The sequence below is a fragment of the Sylvia atricapilla genome, chromosome 2 (genome assembly GCF_009819655.1).
Source record: "Sylvia atricapilla isolate bSylAtr1 chromosome 2, bSylAtr1.pri, whole genome shotgun sequence".
Taxonomy (NCBI): Eukaryota; Metazoa; Chordata; class Aves; order Passeriformes; family Sylviidae; genus Sylvia; species Sylvia atricapilla.
Window position 1 is genome coordinate 25,406,299 of NC_089141.1, and position 14,809 is coordinate 25,421,107.

Genomic DNA, 14,809 nt, shown 5'->3' on the forward strand with positions numbered 1-14,809 from the left:
GTTCCTGGTCAATATAATTCGAAAGAAAAGACTGAATTTAAGAACCATATCCTTTGAACACTTGATAGCATATGCATTTGTACATCTCTCTGCGGGGCTCAGTATTGTTCTGAAGTCATGCGGCAGGGTTACTAAAACTCGTGATTCCAAAAATAATTAATTTGAGAATGGTGCAGTGATTAGTGGACTAGCTGAGGATGTGTGAGGCAGATTTGGTTTGCTCCTCTGCCAGCAGTTTCCTATTCATCCTCAGCAAACATCTTGGTCCTTGAGTTCTCCATATTTAAAATAGTGGCAGTAGCATTATCCTACCTAATAGAAATTGCAAGAAAAAATATAAGGTGTAAAATGGCTTGTGTACCATGGTGACTGGAGTTTTTATTTTTCCTTTTTAAAAGAACCCTGGAGTTTCATATTTCATCTTCAGGAATCATGGGAGACATAAAAAAAGCTTAAGATATTTTTGCTCAGCCTTCAGTATTTTTTTACTGCTCTTGCCTGTTGTAGTCCCTCTCCCTCTCGCTGGATCAGCAAGCTAACTGAAGGAGAATGTCAAGTAAAATTGATTTGAAATTTCCAAAAGGGGGAAAAGATGTTTATTTTTTTTCTATATTGCTGATATATCTTACATATTTTAAAATCTGTGTTTATAAATATGTTTATAAACTTGGTCAGCTTTTGCTGTTTTGCAGCATGATTCCGTGAGCCAGTTGTGCAAAAAACAGCTGAGGAGGACAGAAACAAACAGGGGTTCAGGAGCACTGTAGCTGGGTGTAACTGGCACTGAAGTTCTGGTGAGATTTAACTACAGGATGGGAAAAAAGATTAAATAATTTGTGAAATTTACTAAGAAATGAAGATGCTGGGATGTGTGCTTTGGGACTACAGTGGACTGTTCCCAGGAGGGAACCGAATAAGTCAGATTTAGTAGCAGAGCCAGCCTGTGCTTTTTGACCATATTACTAATACCCTTCCTTTCTCTTTTTTGGCTACACCCGTTGTGACATTGATTTTCATACCTGCTATCTGAAAGTGGCCTAAATTTTTACCCTTAATATTTGGAAGAGCCATTTAAATGAATTGGATTGATGTTTATTGCCTTGTCCCAGGCATATACACGTGGGACTGAAATTATTTTCTTGATGTGAAGGCATCACTCAGCAACAAAATTCTGTGATTCAGTAATCAAACATTGATGAAGTACAGAGTGAGCTTTTGAATGTTTTTCATGCCCTGATTACTAAACAGAGGTAAGATCTGTAGTGCAGCAAAATGTGTTTGTCCTCAGGCTGAGGTTACACTGCTGAGTGGGACCCTGAAAGGTGCTGTTGCCACGCAGCAACACCTTCTGCTGAAGTCTCAGTCAGAGGCAGAGTTGAGTGCAGTGGCTGGTCAAAACACAGCTGGACAGACTGCTTACAGATTTTTCACCATTTATTTATTTAGCAAGTAAGCAGCCCTGTGTGGTTTATTAACTGAGCTACCTGAGCACTGAGTTAGAGTTTCAGCAGCAGGAAGTGGCTTCTAATCTGTAAAGATGCTCCATGGCTGCAAATTGAAGTGGCTGAAGGTTACTGAGGCTTGTAAAGTCTCCCTGGTGGCTACAGCATAACCATGAGAGAGTCATATGTTTTCTTGCTACACAGCAGGAGGAGAGGCTGATCTGGAACCTTGTTTTCTCCACTGCTCATGGCTCAGGTCTGGATTTTTAAACTGTTGAGTTTACGTGTGTCTTTGGTTGGGACTCTTCTGAAATACAAACTGTGTTGTAGACTAGTCATGGAGATCTCTTCATGGAGGGTACAGTAGAGGTAATGGTGCAGAAAACCAGTACTTGTAGTATTTGGAGGTAAAAATAGAAAACTGGAAAACTTCAATAAGGTCTAATAATGAAAACTTGAAATAAAAGAGGTATAGTTGTTTTACCTTTTTTTTTTTTTTTTAAGCACCAGTAGAAAGTTTCCACTATTTACAAACGCTTAGCGTATCTGTGAAAATTTTTTGCTTTTTACAGAATATTCTTATAGTTTTTTGACCTTGAGGAGGGCAGATTAATTATTTTTGTCATGTACTTTCAATGGGAAGGCAAATATTTATATTACATTAATTTTAACAAGTGCAGAGCAATTTTTTTTCTGTAGCTAGTCTAAATCGGTGTAAATTTTATGGCAAACCAAAGGATGCAAAACCTAAAAACTAAAAATGCCTTAAAGTACTTGTGTGTTCTCACAATTTTTTGGCTGAGAGCTCAGTTTTGTATGACAAGTGAAAACCACTGAAAATGTCTAGCTGCAGCATTGCTTTGGAGTGGTACAACTTCACACTTCCAGTAAGTGAATTTCAAACAGAAGAGTTTTTTCAGTCTTCTAAATCCATACTCAGACGTTTGCCTTGTGTTTCAATGTGAGTTATCCTACAGGCTCCTACAGTATATGAGGCAGGTACCTGGCTGTGACCTGCAAGTTGCTTCCATGTTTTTTTCTGAAAACGTTCCTTCTTGGTAACTGCTTATGGTGAAGTTTGTATGTGCGCCGTAGACACATATAGAAATGACCATTCTACTTTGGTCAATGCTAATTTATCTTCTTTTACTTGGGTGTTTAGTGTGTAACTTTTTCTGCTGTCACACACAGTGCTGAGCAGTCATCCTGCAGTCATTTTTCTGATGGACACATTTGATGCAGGGAGCTGTGAAATTACTTTTGAAAAGCAAAGTGAACAAACATTGTTGATATGGGTTTGGACCTGCCTGTTGTTCAAATCTTATTTTAGAGCAGAAAAAGTGAGAGAGTGATATTACACATTCAGATACTGGGTGTTTCATGTACTTTATTGGTGGAGAGAACTTATAGCAGAAAAAGCCTGTCAAGAAAGGTACAACACTGCTTTCAGGTGTTGATTCTGATGTTGTTACATAAAAACTACAGAATCTTTAGGTGATTTTGGCCATAGATATATAAGATTGAATAAATGTTATATTTTCTTTTTTCAAAGTTACTTGATATAACCATTAATAGTGCATTCAGTGAGCATGTGGAGGGGGTCAGTTGAAAATTGCATAGAATTTTGCTTTTCCCGGTAGCTGTATTTCCTTCACAGTGGCCTCCTAGTGTGGTTTCTTTCTTTACAGAAAGAAAAGAATAACCTGCATTTTAAATCTGCTGTAGCACTTCACACCGCTGGTGCTCTGCTTTTGCGCTTATGACAAATTTGACGGATTTGGAAATAGGGGCAGTAGTGACCTGAAGTGTTTCTCTCCCCCAGCTCCAGGCACTAGCATGCATATGTGCAGGCACACATGCACGGTGCCCACCCTGTTTCGGAGTCCTAGCAGGCATGTTGCACTCCTCTGTGGAAAAGCAATGTGGCATTTGGGTCAGTGTTTCTAGTTCACAGACGACCTGTGATGTAAGATGGCTTATTGCTGTACACAACAAGAATCTCTGATGTGCTTGTTAAATAGCATGTAAATAGCTGCAGGCTCAGATCCCCTTACATTTCAGGAGTTTTGAGAATTGAATGGTGACCTCGTAAGAGGCAGCAGCTCTGCTTTTCCGGTTCTGGGTAATTATGTCACAGGTGACGGTGTCGCATTTTGTGCATGTACAACTGAGCCGTGTGCCTAAGCAGCGGATGCTGGGTGCTAGTCTATTCCCGTTGCTTGTCCCGTGAGACTTGTTCAAGCCAGAAGAAAATGTAAGTCAGTCTTAATGAGCAGAGAGAGGTTAGCACCTGTCTGTCTAATCCATACTTTTTCCGTATTTCATTGCATTGAAGGAATATCACTGCCTAACAGTTCCAGCGCATCAACAGCTAAACAGTACTTGACATTTAAAGAGATTTTCTGTTGTGCACTTGTATAGTCAAGAGTAATTCTAATCCTATTAAAGATATTATGTCATGGGGGTGTGTCCTGGAGGAGAAGGCTTCTGCTAACTGGCCCGATGGAAAGCAGAGGGGAGGGGCGAGCAGGAGGGCGGATTTATTACTCGATAGTTAGGTCAGGGATTTCTGTGGGAAATGCCCAGTGGTTGCAGTTGCTGATGATTTCACGGCAACAGCAGTGAAACACAGAGTGCGCTCCGGTAGCTGGTTACTGAATGAGACACTGCAAATGGGTGGAAAGAAAAAAGACAGCGTGTGAGAGAGAGAGTCAGAGAGACACAGAGAGGGAAGCTGAGAGCAAGGAAAGTGCTCCGGCTCGGAGAGTCTCCCAGGTGTACTGCAGAAGCTTTTTGGAAATGGATGCAAGGACCATCTGCTGCCTATAGATTAGAGGACTGTAGACTAGGAGTGCAGAGAAAGAGCTTATGGCTCTTTTTAATAAAAATCAAAGTTCTGCATAACTGATTCATCAAGATAAATCATGAGTGTGCTCTTGCATGGGATATTGATGTATAAATCCATGCTTCAGACAGGCAGAATACAGCCTACATTGCTATAAAAAATAAACCCAGCAACAATGCAGTGAATAAATTCTGCAGTGATTATCTGATTTATGTACGAAGAAAAAGAGAAGCAAAACACAGACAGCTCTTAGCGCACTGTGGCATTTGCAAGGCACTGCATTTAATGCTGAGAGATGCTATACATTAAATCTGACAACTGTGAAAAGAGAGATCATGGAGAAGTCAAGTAGTGAGGATTCTTCAATTCACCGGAGTCCATCTTTGGATAGCAAAGACTCAGATTTTGCTAAACCTTCTACCTCAGGGAGGCAATTTGGTCGAGGTTTTACTGCAGGAGCTTTCTATGGTACAACTGGATCACGCACACAGAGCCACACTGGGGTCGGAACCGGGACCGGCGCTGGGACTGGAACTGGCGTAAAAAGTGAAAAATACAGTGCACCCAAAGGCAGCAAATACGTGGTCTTTTACCTGGATCTATCCTTTGTTTTCCTTTTAGAATTTAAGAAGTGCAACATGGCAAGAGGCTGCCTGTGTTGTTTGAAATACATGATGTTCCTTTTCAATTTAATATTTTGGGTGAGTACTGCCTTTTCAGTTGCCTTCATCTGTTAGTGTATCCTGTACTGCTGCATTATGTGTGTAGTGCATCTTTGAAGCAGTACAGTAAGTTCTCTCCTCCCCTCCCTCTCTCTCTCATACCTGCTTGGAATATTTTCAGTGTTAAACTTGTGTCTCTCGGGAAATGCACATGCTTTCTATATCTTTATTGCTACGTGGTTACTGTAGTTTGGCTTCTAATTGCTCAGAATTGCTATTCTATTGTGCTTTGAACTGGGTTATCTAAGAAAGGGCAGAATTGATGCCCTTTAAGGAAGACCAGAATTATTGTAGCATTAAAATCCTGCAGTAGCTGGATTGTTGAATTCTGTCGTAATACTTGTTTTGCAAAAAGCTGAAGGTTAATTTTTAAAGTATATTTTCATTGTCAGCATAAATCTCATTTGCTTTGTGTAAGCTGCATTTCACAAACTGCTTTTTCATCTGAAGGAAGTTCTTTCCCGTTTCTCCAATTAAAAACAGTAAATCATGTATGTTCTAACCTCTTAAAGTCTCAGCATAAATGTGAAATGCCTGGAATGGTGAATTAATCTGAATTCAGTCTCAGCTGCAATTGTACACATTGGTGTGTGAAGTTGGAGACTTGCACTTGGTTCTCAGGGATCAAAATTGATTTTCCTCCATCAGCCAAGAGGCGTGAGGAGTTGTAACAATGAATGTTTCAGCCAGCAACTTAAAAGCATAATGGCTACTTTGAGCAAAGTATGGTCACGTACAAGGGAGGGAGGAAAAGTTAAGTCATCTGCCAGCTAGGCATCCTTCAGTACAGTATTTTTAAGGAAATCACAGGCTACTTGAAATACTGAATATTCATGAATATAACCCGAGATGAAACAGTTTGCTTTGTTTGAAATCAAAGGTCACTGCTTTCCTGGTGGTTACAAAGCTTGGGCACGTGAACAAAACCATTCATGGTTGTGATCCAGGAACATACAGTAAGCTTCGTAAATAAAAGAAAACACCACCCCAGGATTTATTTTGGAAAAAGGGGCATTAGCAGTCTAGTTCATAGCTACCTCTGGTGTACAGATATCATTGTTCAAATTAGGAGCCTTACTAGCAGGTTCTCTGTTTATCTTGACCCACTTACTGAAATAACCTCTAAGAGCAAGAGTTAATGGGAGATTTGGTACAGTGTTGAACCGCTCACGCAACAATGAGCTTTTATCAGTAATAGACTGAAATCCTACAGTTACTGAACTCGTGGGCACCTTACTGAAATAGAAAGATAGAACTGATCACTGAAGAACATCTTATCAAAGTTCACTTAGGATTTTAATTTTATTTTTTTCTGTACACATACCCTACTAGAAAGTTGCCATAAGTATTTTTGGAATAAATCATGTTAAACACACCATATTTATATTAAACTGGCTATTTGACACAATGCTGCATTACTTTGACACCTTGAACTATTTTTTTTTTCATATCTGTATGTGGTGACTAGTTTTAGAAAAGCTTTTATCTAGTCTCAATACTTATGTCCTCTGTGATCTGTTATGTAGGTGTTTTTACTCCTCACCTCCTTAGATGCAACATCTTTCTTTGATTGTTTTTCTTCTTCCCAAGCAGCAGTTTTCTTGACTCTGCATCAGACCTTCAGAGTCCATTTTTTCCATCCCTTGAACTTGCAAGAACCTTTCATACTTCATCTGTGTGCTCATCTCTGTCTGCTCAGCTCCCACTGGACTTCTGTACAAACACATTGCTGCTTAGGTTAAAACTAGCCTACCATCTGGAACAGTTCTCTAGTGTCCTGTGCTTCTTCAGTTCTTACTCTTAACTCTTAATCCCCTTCACATTCTCCTCACCATGTCTTTTGTTGTGATGCTTATATCACTTTTCTTTATGTTACTAAATTTTATCACCACATCTCTATCTGATATTCTAAAAAAATTATTTTTAAAATAAAAATATTCTAAAAATGCCCTGTTTTGGGTGTGTGAACTGTACTATTTGGAAGGAAAATTATGCTCTGGCCGGGTGAATCTGAGAGATTATTGAAAATTGTTAAATGCAAGATGTCAGGTACTTTTCAGAGTAGTTTACAACAGACATGTGATCTTTCAGCCTGGCTTAAATTGCTCAGAAGTTCTCCCTTCTTTACTGTAGCTATCTTATACTCAATTTTGCAGGCTAGAATGATGTTCTTGTGCATTCTTCCAGTTTTCCTGGTGTGGGGTGTGTTTTTGGTTTTTGGTTTTTTTTTACTGGGCTATTTTATTGTTTGAGACATTCAGATGAATAACATTATTCTTGGACTCATGGAAATGCAACTGAATGAAGCATACTGCGCTACGCGTGTTCTGTAGTTTGCCGCATCTGGCTTCATAGCTGGAACCTGCACTAGTTCCACCATGACTGTCTGAGAGGTTGTGAATGTTTGGCTCTCTATGTGCTCCTTGCTGCTGCTGTGCACCTGTAGCATCTCTCACTCCTGCCCTGAACTCTCCTGCTAGCCCAGCACTGGATTCCCCCCACAGCTCTGCCAGTGTCCTCTGCTCCTGCCCTGCCCTGAAGCACTCCCTGCTATTTCAGTCCTATCTTTCTTCTTAACCTGCTTTTTCCATTCCCAGGTTTGCCTGTTCTCATTGCTCCCTTCTGAATTTCTGTTAAGAAACCCAAGTCCAAAAACATGAAGCTGTGGCCTGCTCTTGAGCAGTGACTGTCATCTTTCATAACGCAAGGTGATTCATTTTTAAAAAAGGAAGCTTCATTTTTAAACATGAAATTTCCTCAACTGTAATTTTAAGCAGAATGAGGCTCCTGGTCTTCAGAGATGAGGAGACCACTGCCACACTGTTATCACATAAAATGGTGCTTGTGAGATGCTTCCTCTGAAAATGAGCACAGGAGGTGCCCTTTGGCATCCCAGCATGCTGGGCATGATGGTCTGGAATATTTCTTAGTGTTGGCTCAGAGGAGAACGTTCTTCTGTAGGAAAAGAGGAATCTTTTCCCATTATTTCTTCTTGAGGTAGAGAAATGGGGCCTTATCTGTGCCTCATGGGCCAATGGGCTCTACTACTCTATCAGTCTTGCAGCTAACTCACACAGTAACTCACAGATTTGACAACTAATTATATGTGAATATTTTATATTACACACATTATTTTTACATACATCGTATTTTACTTATTTTAATGTGTATCCACAGATACTTAGACACAATTGTATGTTTTAAACTGATGGAGAAGTGCAGTAGTCAGTGGATCCTCTTTACACTTTGTGGCCAACATGCTGTTGCTGTGATAACTACAACCAAGAATTGTAGCAAAAATTCAGTGTCTGTGAATTCATTTCATGACAAAATATGGCTTTTGAAAACTACCAGCATGTGTATCAGTTAACCTGAAGGGATCACCTATCAGTTGTACAAAGCAAATTTGTCTAAGTGGGGCCTAGCAGTAAGTTGGAACAGAAGGTGTTTCTCCACTGAATTACTGAGAGCTTCAGGTATTTCTCTGTGTCCCTCTGATTCTTAACAGTTGTTCATGGCCATCTGGCATTGCTTTCTTTCAGAGATTAGGAAAGTCTGAGCTGAGGGTTAAGGAAGCTTATAGTATTTAATTGTGTGACTAGGATGATGATTTACACTGAATTCATCCTAAGTGCATAATAAGTTTTGCAAAGGGACTGGATGGACAACTACAAATGTTAATTGATTTAGTTTGCCTTCAAGAATATTTATGTGCAGACATGCAGAGATTGCAAAGTAGGTGATATTGCTCTGCGGAAGAAATAAAGTATTGATTTTTGCTTCTACAGATAGCAGCTAAATTGTCAAGGAAGGTAATCGCTAAATATAAAAACATTAGATTATATGTCTTTCTGTGGGAGATTTCACTTTATTGTTATTAAAGAAAGGGATTACAATAATTATTTTCAAAAAATACATCAGAAAATATTACAGGTTATAAAAAGAAGTTTTATGAAACATGATTTTTTAAAAAAAGTTCACTCATGAAATAAGCATTTCATATGGTCTTAAAAGGGAAATTTTGAAATGACTGGCATAAGTTACCAAGAATTCACTAGGGAACTTTGCTAGCAGTCAATGGTCATAGTTACATTTTGTCTTGTTCTATTAATTTAACTTAGGTTAATGAGTCTGCATACAGTGAAGCATTCATAATAGACATCTTGATAGTTTTTACTATTGCTTGATTTTAATATAAAGTGCATTTTACTAGGAGCTATATGGCAAGATTATTAAGTCTGATCTTCTGTGTTTCCAGAAGCGCTAAGGAAAAGCTAAGCATAGTCAAGAAAATCCTTAATGGGGTTTATTTGTTAAATGTGTTTAATTTTAAATGACTAAAAAAACCTGATAAGCATAATACCTGTGCATTAATGTTATAGTTAAAAGCAAAAGTTATAAACTTAAGTTATAATTTATCTAATTTAGGTGGAACCAACTATACAAATTCAATTATTTAATATTTACTTTCAAAGGAAATTTTGTACTAGCATTTTCCTTTTACTGAAATATAAGTTTAGAAGAGAAAAACATGGTCTGGAAACTTGCTGGTCCAGCTGGAGCAGCAGAAGGTCAAATACAGCAAATTTTTCCCTGATGGTCTGTAATTATAATAATGGATAAAGACCATTGCTCCTGGAAAATATTTTTCCTGCACTAATTATTTGTACAATTTAATCTTATAGCAGGAGTAATTAATATTTTTTCCTGTAAATTAAAACCAATTTTGTGCATTTATCAATGAGCATAAAGACAGTAGTACTGCAGCAATGCAGGTAATTTTTACTAAAGTCTCAGATCATACTAAAAGAGAGAGAGCATGCCTATTCTCTGGGTCTGGCTGCTGTCAAAGCTCTTGGTACTGTAAATCAGCTAACAACTTTAGAATTATTTGCATAAGGTAATCCATACTTATTTATGCCAAACTGGAATAAGTAATATAGTGCACTGTTTAGTTTGAAGTACAAAGTTTTAATGCCTAACTGAACCTGTTGGTCAGACAGCTAAATCATGTAAAGAGACTTTGTCCCTACAAATAACTGAAAATTAATCTCTGAGGTTTAAAAGGGGTGGACAGTTTGTCCCTTAAATCAGAACAAAATTGCTAATGACAAACAGCTTTGGAAAGGACACACATTAAATTTCTCTCTCTTTTGTTGCCCTCCCGCTGGCTGCATTATCTGATGTTCCCCCTTTTCTTACACAGAGGATAATGACAAGGAGAGACAGTGAGTGACCCTGGGATGCTTGTCTCTTGACATAATAGTGATATTTACTTCTGTTGTATTTTCACTCTAATGACGTAAGCGTGGTGACAGTTGCGGCACAATCCTGTGAAAATACGGCTATCCAAAACCAACTAACCAACCAAAAGCAAACAGAAAAATCCCAAACAAACAACCCTTCCCCCAACAACAAAAAAACCCAACACATCAAAAACCCAAGAGAAGCCAGCAAGACAGTGAAATCTGGAAAAGCTAATGTTTTCAGTGACATTAGCAGGAGAATTCTTCTTTTTTTTCTGATAGGGATTTGAGAAGCTGTGAAAAGATCCCTGCTATTAGTCTTAGTTTCCTCTCCAAATGGTATAGCACTCTTGGTGTCCCGATGGAAACATGCACCTTAGTGGGGGAGAACTATTAGATAAATGTTTTAGCATGACAATGTTTTGGCAGGGAGGAAAAGGAAGGGTAATACTGAGTTCAAACAGTGTGGTGTCCTGATGAATGTGTGGTAAATGAAGTCCATTTGTAACCAGCATGATGACATTACAGAATAATAATAAAACATTATTGGAGACCTGAGACTAGTTTTAATTTAAAATATTGAGATTTGCTTGAGAGCTGAGTTACACTGGTTAATCTGCGTGGTGAGGGCCTCATACCTCATTTTAGAGTCTAAGCTGTTTGAACTTGATAGGCAAGACATGAGATACAGCATTTTTTGCAGTGTTCCTCTCACTAACTACTCTTTGCTAACACTATATTTGATTTAGGTTGTTTTGGGGGGTTTTTTTAGGTGTGGGGGATTTTTAAATTATTTTGGTCGTCTTCAGTGTAGAAGCATTTTTATTCTAGCTGTAGGTAGGTGTGAGAGCCATTTGTATCTGTTATTTTGGATAAACAATGGGTTGATTCATCACTCAAGCAGACTTGTTGTACACAACTGTTGTAATGTGGCCTGTTGGACAGTTTGTTCATTTGTACATGAGGAGGCTTATGGTCATTGAAGGTGAGAAGTACAGTAAGAATTTCCAGTTGGAAAACAAATTCCTCCCCTTCAGTTCTCCCTGCATCCTGGTACTCCCAAAGTTAAATCTTTCTTTAAAATATATGACTCAGGTTCTATTCCTTACATCCTTTGAGGACATGAGGATGACATTAAATGAATCTATGTGTGACATTAAGCTAATTTCTTCAGCCTTCTTCTCAACTCCCCTAACTTTAAAAACAAGAACGTATCAAATTTCCATAAAGTGATGACTTATTGTCAGTTTTGAATAAGGGTAATAACTGTAATATTTCCTACTTATTCTGCATTCCTAGACTTATTTCAGTATGCACTTGGTAGGGCCTTGGTTAGCAGGGTCCCTTTTTGTCTGCTCCTGCCATCCCCCAGGTAAGTAGGTCTGCAAGGGGCCCATCCAAAGGGGTATAATCTTTCTCATGTGAGTGGAGGATGAGCTTGTAACTCCATTATCTGGCTGTCCAAGGAGGCATCTAATTTGTTTATTTAAACTCTGCTGACACAGAATGAGACCTGGATAGAAAAGATGGGAGGATGCATTCTGGTTTCTGGAAAGTAAGTGTGGTTTATTAGGGTTTTGCTGTACACATATTTGAGATGTTCCTAATGGGTAGCCAAGTCACCACAGATATTACAGAATACTCTTGGTCCTCTCTGTTTATAGTATGTAAAGTTACCCAGCCTTTCAGCAGCTTATGAACACTGTGAACAAAAGGAAGAATCCTGCTGTTTGTGTTGGACTTTGCTTTAAATGTCTTGCAGAAATAAATAAACCACATTTCCTAAACAAATGGAGGGGACCTCATATGGTTGAAGGTGTGTTATTAGACAGTGAATGGTTGCTGAACCTGTTGGGGACTTTGCACATAAAACTTAGTAGTTTTAATACCTCTTTGTAGAAATGGCTGCAGACACTGAACTGAAAGCCATTTCAGAACTTTCTGACACAAATTAGCTTTAAATCAACTCAGATCTCCATTTAGCTCGGTCCCTTGCTGGTTAGGAGCAACTGAAATTGCTGAATTTATTCAGCAGAGATAATTGAACTTCCTTCCAGTTGTTTGGAAATTTGACTGGAATAGTTGTTCTTTCCTGCTGCCTTTATTGAGCTGGGCCAAAGTTCACATAGCTATCCAAACCTTCTTCATTTAACTACTGCATCCAGTATAGCAAGGACTGTGGATATTTGTGGGATTTGCTGCCGGTTTGAATTTTAGAAGTCATTTACATCTCATCTTCAATACTGTTTCTTGAAACTTGGCACCCTGACCAGTATCTTTATCACTGCTTAGGTAATGCAGCTAGGGCTGGGGCTCCACAGGGTTACAAAACATCCAGTCACTGTTTGTTGTTTTCCTTAATCAAGTCACAGACATGGCCCTACAGTCTTAATAAGCAACCCAAAGCCATCTTTAAGTGTTTGGTTATACAGAACCTCTGTGCGGTCTGGGAACAGAGCTGATGGCCACTCCTTGGAAAGGTGCGGAAGCTGAAGCACAGGAAGACTAGTTTGCCATTTCTTTTATTTCTTTCTTTTCTTCCTTATGTTTGCTACGTTTTTGTTGTTAAATGTAGGAGATGAGAATTGACTTTTCAGAAGCAAAATAATTAGTAATGTTTAAAAATGTTGCTTGTTTTAGTAGGGAAAGAACTCTCTACTCATGGATTCTGTTGAATCTGCTTGGTCCTCATTTCAAGCTCCTTTTGCTAGTCCCATTTTCTGACTCATGAATGAAAACCCCATGTTACTGTTTCTAATCAATGCAGCAGGGGTAGTTTTGAAAATACATTAAACTAGTCTCTACATGTCTTTCTTCCCATATAACACTGGCAAGTCATAAAGCATCAGCGACTGAATTTGTATCTTTTTTATCTCTTTTGTGGATTTCCCCATACTTCTGTTTTATGTGCATTCTGGTACAGTTTGTACTGCTGTAGGTACAAATTATAGATCTGAAGTAGAAAATTATTACATTATTGTTCATTCGTCAAAGTGTGACGTATTGAGAGTTGCTGCAAGGAATAAAACCCAGCAGAAATGGGTATGCTAATCATGTGTTACAGAATTATTAATTTCTAATGCTGTATTGAGTTGTGACTGGTAGGTACTTTCTTTTTACTAAAATAAGCAAGATTTAATGTTTTTAAACTTTTTTTTATGATAAAGAAGACTGAGGCAAGACAATAATGGGCTATGGATGAAGATAAGATTGCGAACAGATGACTATAGGCTGTAGGGTTCATCAGCTTAACAAATTACCAGTCATTAAGAGAGATGCATTAGTTGCTTGTGTGCACATTTTTACCATGTTGTGGATGTGCTGCAAAGCACGTTAACTTAAACCATGCAGTTTACTCTGCAAACAGTGTATGGAATGGTTAACAGTGGAAGCAGTTAACTGGGAGTAATTCCATCATATGTAGTCATGTCTCTGTAACACAACGTACAGTCACTGAGGCTAAAATGATGCAAAAATGAAACAGAGGGAAAAGAATTTGCATCATACTATTCAATTAAATTTCCTCATTTTGCTATCCTAAAGAATTGGAATTTACTAGAAGGGCTGCTTCTGAATCAGAGGTTGTTCTTTTAGTCTTCTTTAATTGATGTATTATGCACACTTTGTTTTAAATGGTGCTGCTGAATACTTACATTTTGCTAGTAGCTGTGTCACTGCTGAGAAGCGTGGATTTTTCACAAGACTCCTTTCTTCTTCTGTATTGTCTTGGAGAGTTTCCAATTAGTTATGCTCTTAAGCAGGTAAAAGAGGTGTCTATGAATAGGTTGTAATTCAGAAATGTAAACATCTCTTTTTGTCTCATTTCATAGTAGTTTTAAACTGAAATGATGGTTAAGAATCTTATTATCCTTTACTTCTGTGCCCATCCCCCACTTTTTACCTTTCATCAAGCTATTGCTGCGTTCCAAAGTTTCCCTTTTTCTTTTGCAGTGTCCTCTGGATGCAGAGACACAGTTAAATTAGAAAAAAAAAATAAACTTCATGTTCTCAATTGCTCTTTCCTTAGAGTTTCATTTGCCCTGTCTTCTCCATTTTCACTGCTTTAAGGAATTGATATTACATCTGTTGCCATAATCCCAAAGTGCCTTAGGACCACTTAATGTATTTATCCTCTTGACACCCTGTAAGTATGGGCCGTGCTTTTATCCTCCTGGTACAGATGGAAAGCTAAGACACCAAAACAAAGAGAATGTCTGCAGTAGAGCACAGGATAGAGGGCTGAGAGCCATTAGAGACCAGAACTAGAATGTTGTCATGGTTTAACCCCAGCCAGCAACTCAGCACCACACAGCCGCTTGCTCATTTCCCCACCCCTTCTACCCCAGTGGGATGGGGAGGAGAATCACAAGAAAGGTAAGTGGGTTGAGGTAAAAGCAGTTTAATAATAGAAATAAAATAATAATAATTGTAATAAAAAGGGAAATAACAAAGAGAGGGATATAAATTATATCCCCAACCCCTCATGTACAATACATGCACTGAATAATGTCCAGCCCTAATGTCCCCCTTGAGCAGCGATTGATGGGTCTCCCT

The 14,809-nt window shown here is 38.6% G+C and overlaps 1 protein-coding gene across 5 annotated transcripts in view; it reads left to right on the forward strand.

Annotated features, from left to right (window-relative positions):
- Positions 1-14,809, forward strand: part of TSPAN9 (tetraspanin 9) — a 168,966-nt gene that overhangs the window by 72,125 nt on the left and 82,032 nt on the right. For 4 of the 5 annotated variants that reach the window (XM_066341060.1, XM_066341058.1, XM_066341059.1 and 1 more), the window contains one exon: positions 4,909-4,988. In XM_066341060.1, coding sequence (XP_066197157.1) covers positions 4,926-4,988 — 63 coding nt within the window. In that variant the 5' untranslated portion in view covers positions 4,909-4,925. Of the gene's footprint in view, positions 1-4,490; positions 4,989-14,809 lie in introns of those variants that run through there. The other variant, XM_066341056.1, reaches the window with a different exon arrangement.